Raw genomic sequence first — 1476 nt, forward strand, 5'->3', positions numbered from 1 at the left:
CATTAACTTGTGACATCTTACAGTGACAAGTGATTCAAATAAGGAAACCCTGTCTACTGCATACCCATCTTTTGGCCATCTGTTTGACCATTTCAAGGCCAGCTTTTTTAATGTTTGAAAAGCTGGCCGGATGCTCGGGTTTTAGCCATCTTTTGACAGCCATTAGGCTGATTGATTTACGGCCAGATCAACCAGCCAACCGACCGGCATTTTACAAGCCGAAAGCTCAGGTTTCGGCCAGAAAACAGCCGGTCTCACCCGACGGTCAAGATCTGACCGAAACTTCAGCTTTCGGCCAGCGTTTGACCAAACTTCGGACACGACCCCTTCTGAGCTCAGCTTTTGGCTCAAGAATTGCCCCGTGGTGTAGTTCTCTGAATCAAAGAGAGCTCTCGGGAGTATGTCTCTCGCGATCCTCCAACGCGATCAGGCATCGTACGCACGGAGTTGCATCGTAGGTAGGGAGTTCAAATGGAACTCTCTTTCATACGAGAGGCTTAACCTAGGTAAGGTAAAGTAATGACTTTTATGCAATGATGATAAGGTGCTATAAGATTGAATGGTTGGGGTGTGGACCCTTTTTCCCAACCACGTTTTTATAGCTGTCTGCGCATAGGACTTAGGCGCGACTGTTGAAGGAAGACAACAGGACTGGTTTGTCAAAACACGCGAGGTGCCCCTGCCCACTCGCGCTTCCAGCTATACACTCTATCTTCTTCTCAAGAGGAATACAGGGTTCAACTGGACAAGAATAAGATTTCAAATGTATCATATATTCAAAAGATATGAGGATGTCCTGGAGAGCGATGAAAAAGGTGGACATTCATGCCGAGGCTCTTTAGCCTATCTTCCTATTGTACTATTAAAACAGCGCAGTGATGGAATGAATCTGCGAGCGCATGTGTAATGAGAATGAGTGAGACGGGAACTAGGAGACCACGCAGTATTTGGATCCACCACCAACTTGGCCCTCACGTTGGGAGACAACGCAGTACTTGGATCCGCCGCCAACTTGGCCCTGGCGTTGGGAGATGACGCAATACCTTGAGCCGCCGCCGACTTGGCCTTCGCGTTCGGAAGTTAAGGTGATGATAGCGGAAAGGCTACCGTTCTCATGTTTTAGATTGGTGGAGCTGGACATGGTGGTGAGTGGCGATGTGATTTTTGGTTTGGCAATTGGGTTGAGTTCTGAAGTAGAAGTGTGTGCGGTTGGTGGTGTGCAGGTGAAGGTGCGAAGGTTGTTGAGAGATTGGGGAATGAGGAACCATGTGGCAGCTTTATACCCTTTCCACCGAGGGTGGTCGAGCCTTGGATGCTTTCGAGGAGCCGAAATGCATCTTTGTTTCACTAAAAGCGCCAATTTCTTTTCAACGTGCTGCATATAATCTGCCGAGACGCTTACGCTAATGGTAAGAGAAAAGACTATTAGACTTGCTGATTCATTTAGGTCAAGAATGAAATTTAGGTAGGTCCGCG

General features: G+C 47.8%; 1 protein-coding gene across 1 annotated transcript; it reads right to left on the reverse strand.

The window, feature by feature from the left end:
* Positions 1-928: 928 nt before the first annotated feature.
* MlpPh3 (pheromone precursor with three tandem repeats of a putative pheromone peptide) lies at positions 929-1141 on the reverse strand (the record flags this gene model as incomplete). The annotated part of the gene is made up of 1 exon (XM_007418927.1): positions 929-1141. The coding sequence occupies one exon, from the start codon at positions 1139-1141 to the stop codon at positions 929-931; it is 213 nt and encodes a 70-aa protein (XP_007418989.1).
* Positions 1142-1476: the final 335 nt, after the last annotated feature.

The sequence above is a fragment of the Melampsora larici-populina genome (genome assembly GCF_000204055.1).
Source record: "Melampsora larici-populina 98AG31 unplaced genomic scaffold MELLAscaffold_113, whole genome shotgun sequence".
NCBI lineage: Eukaryota > Fungi > Basidiomycota > Pucciniomycetes > Pucciniales > Melampsoraceae > Melampsora > Melampsora laricis-populina.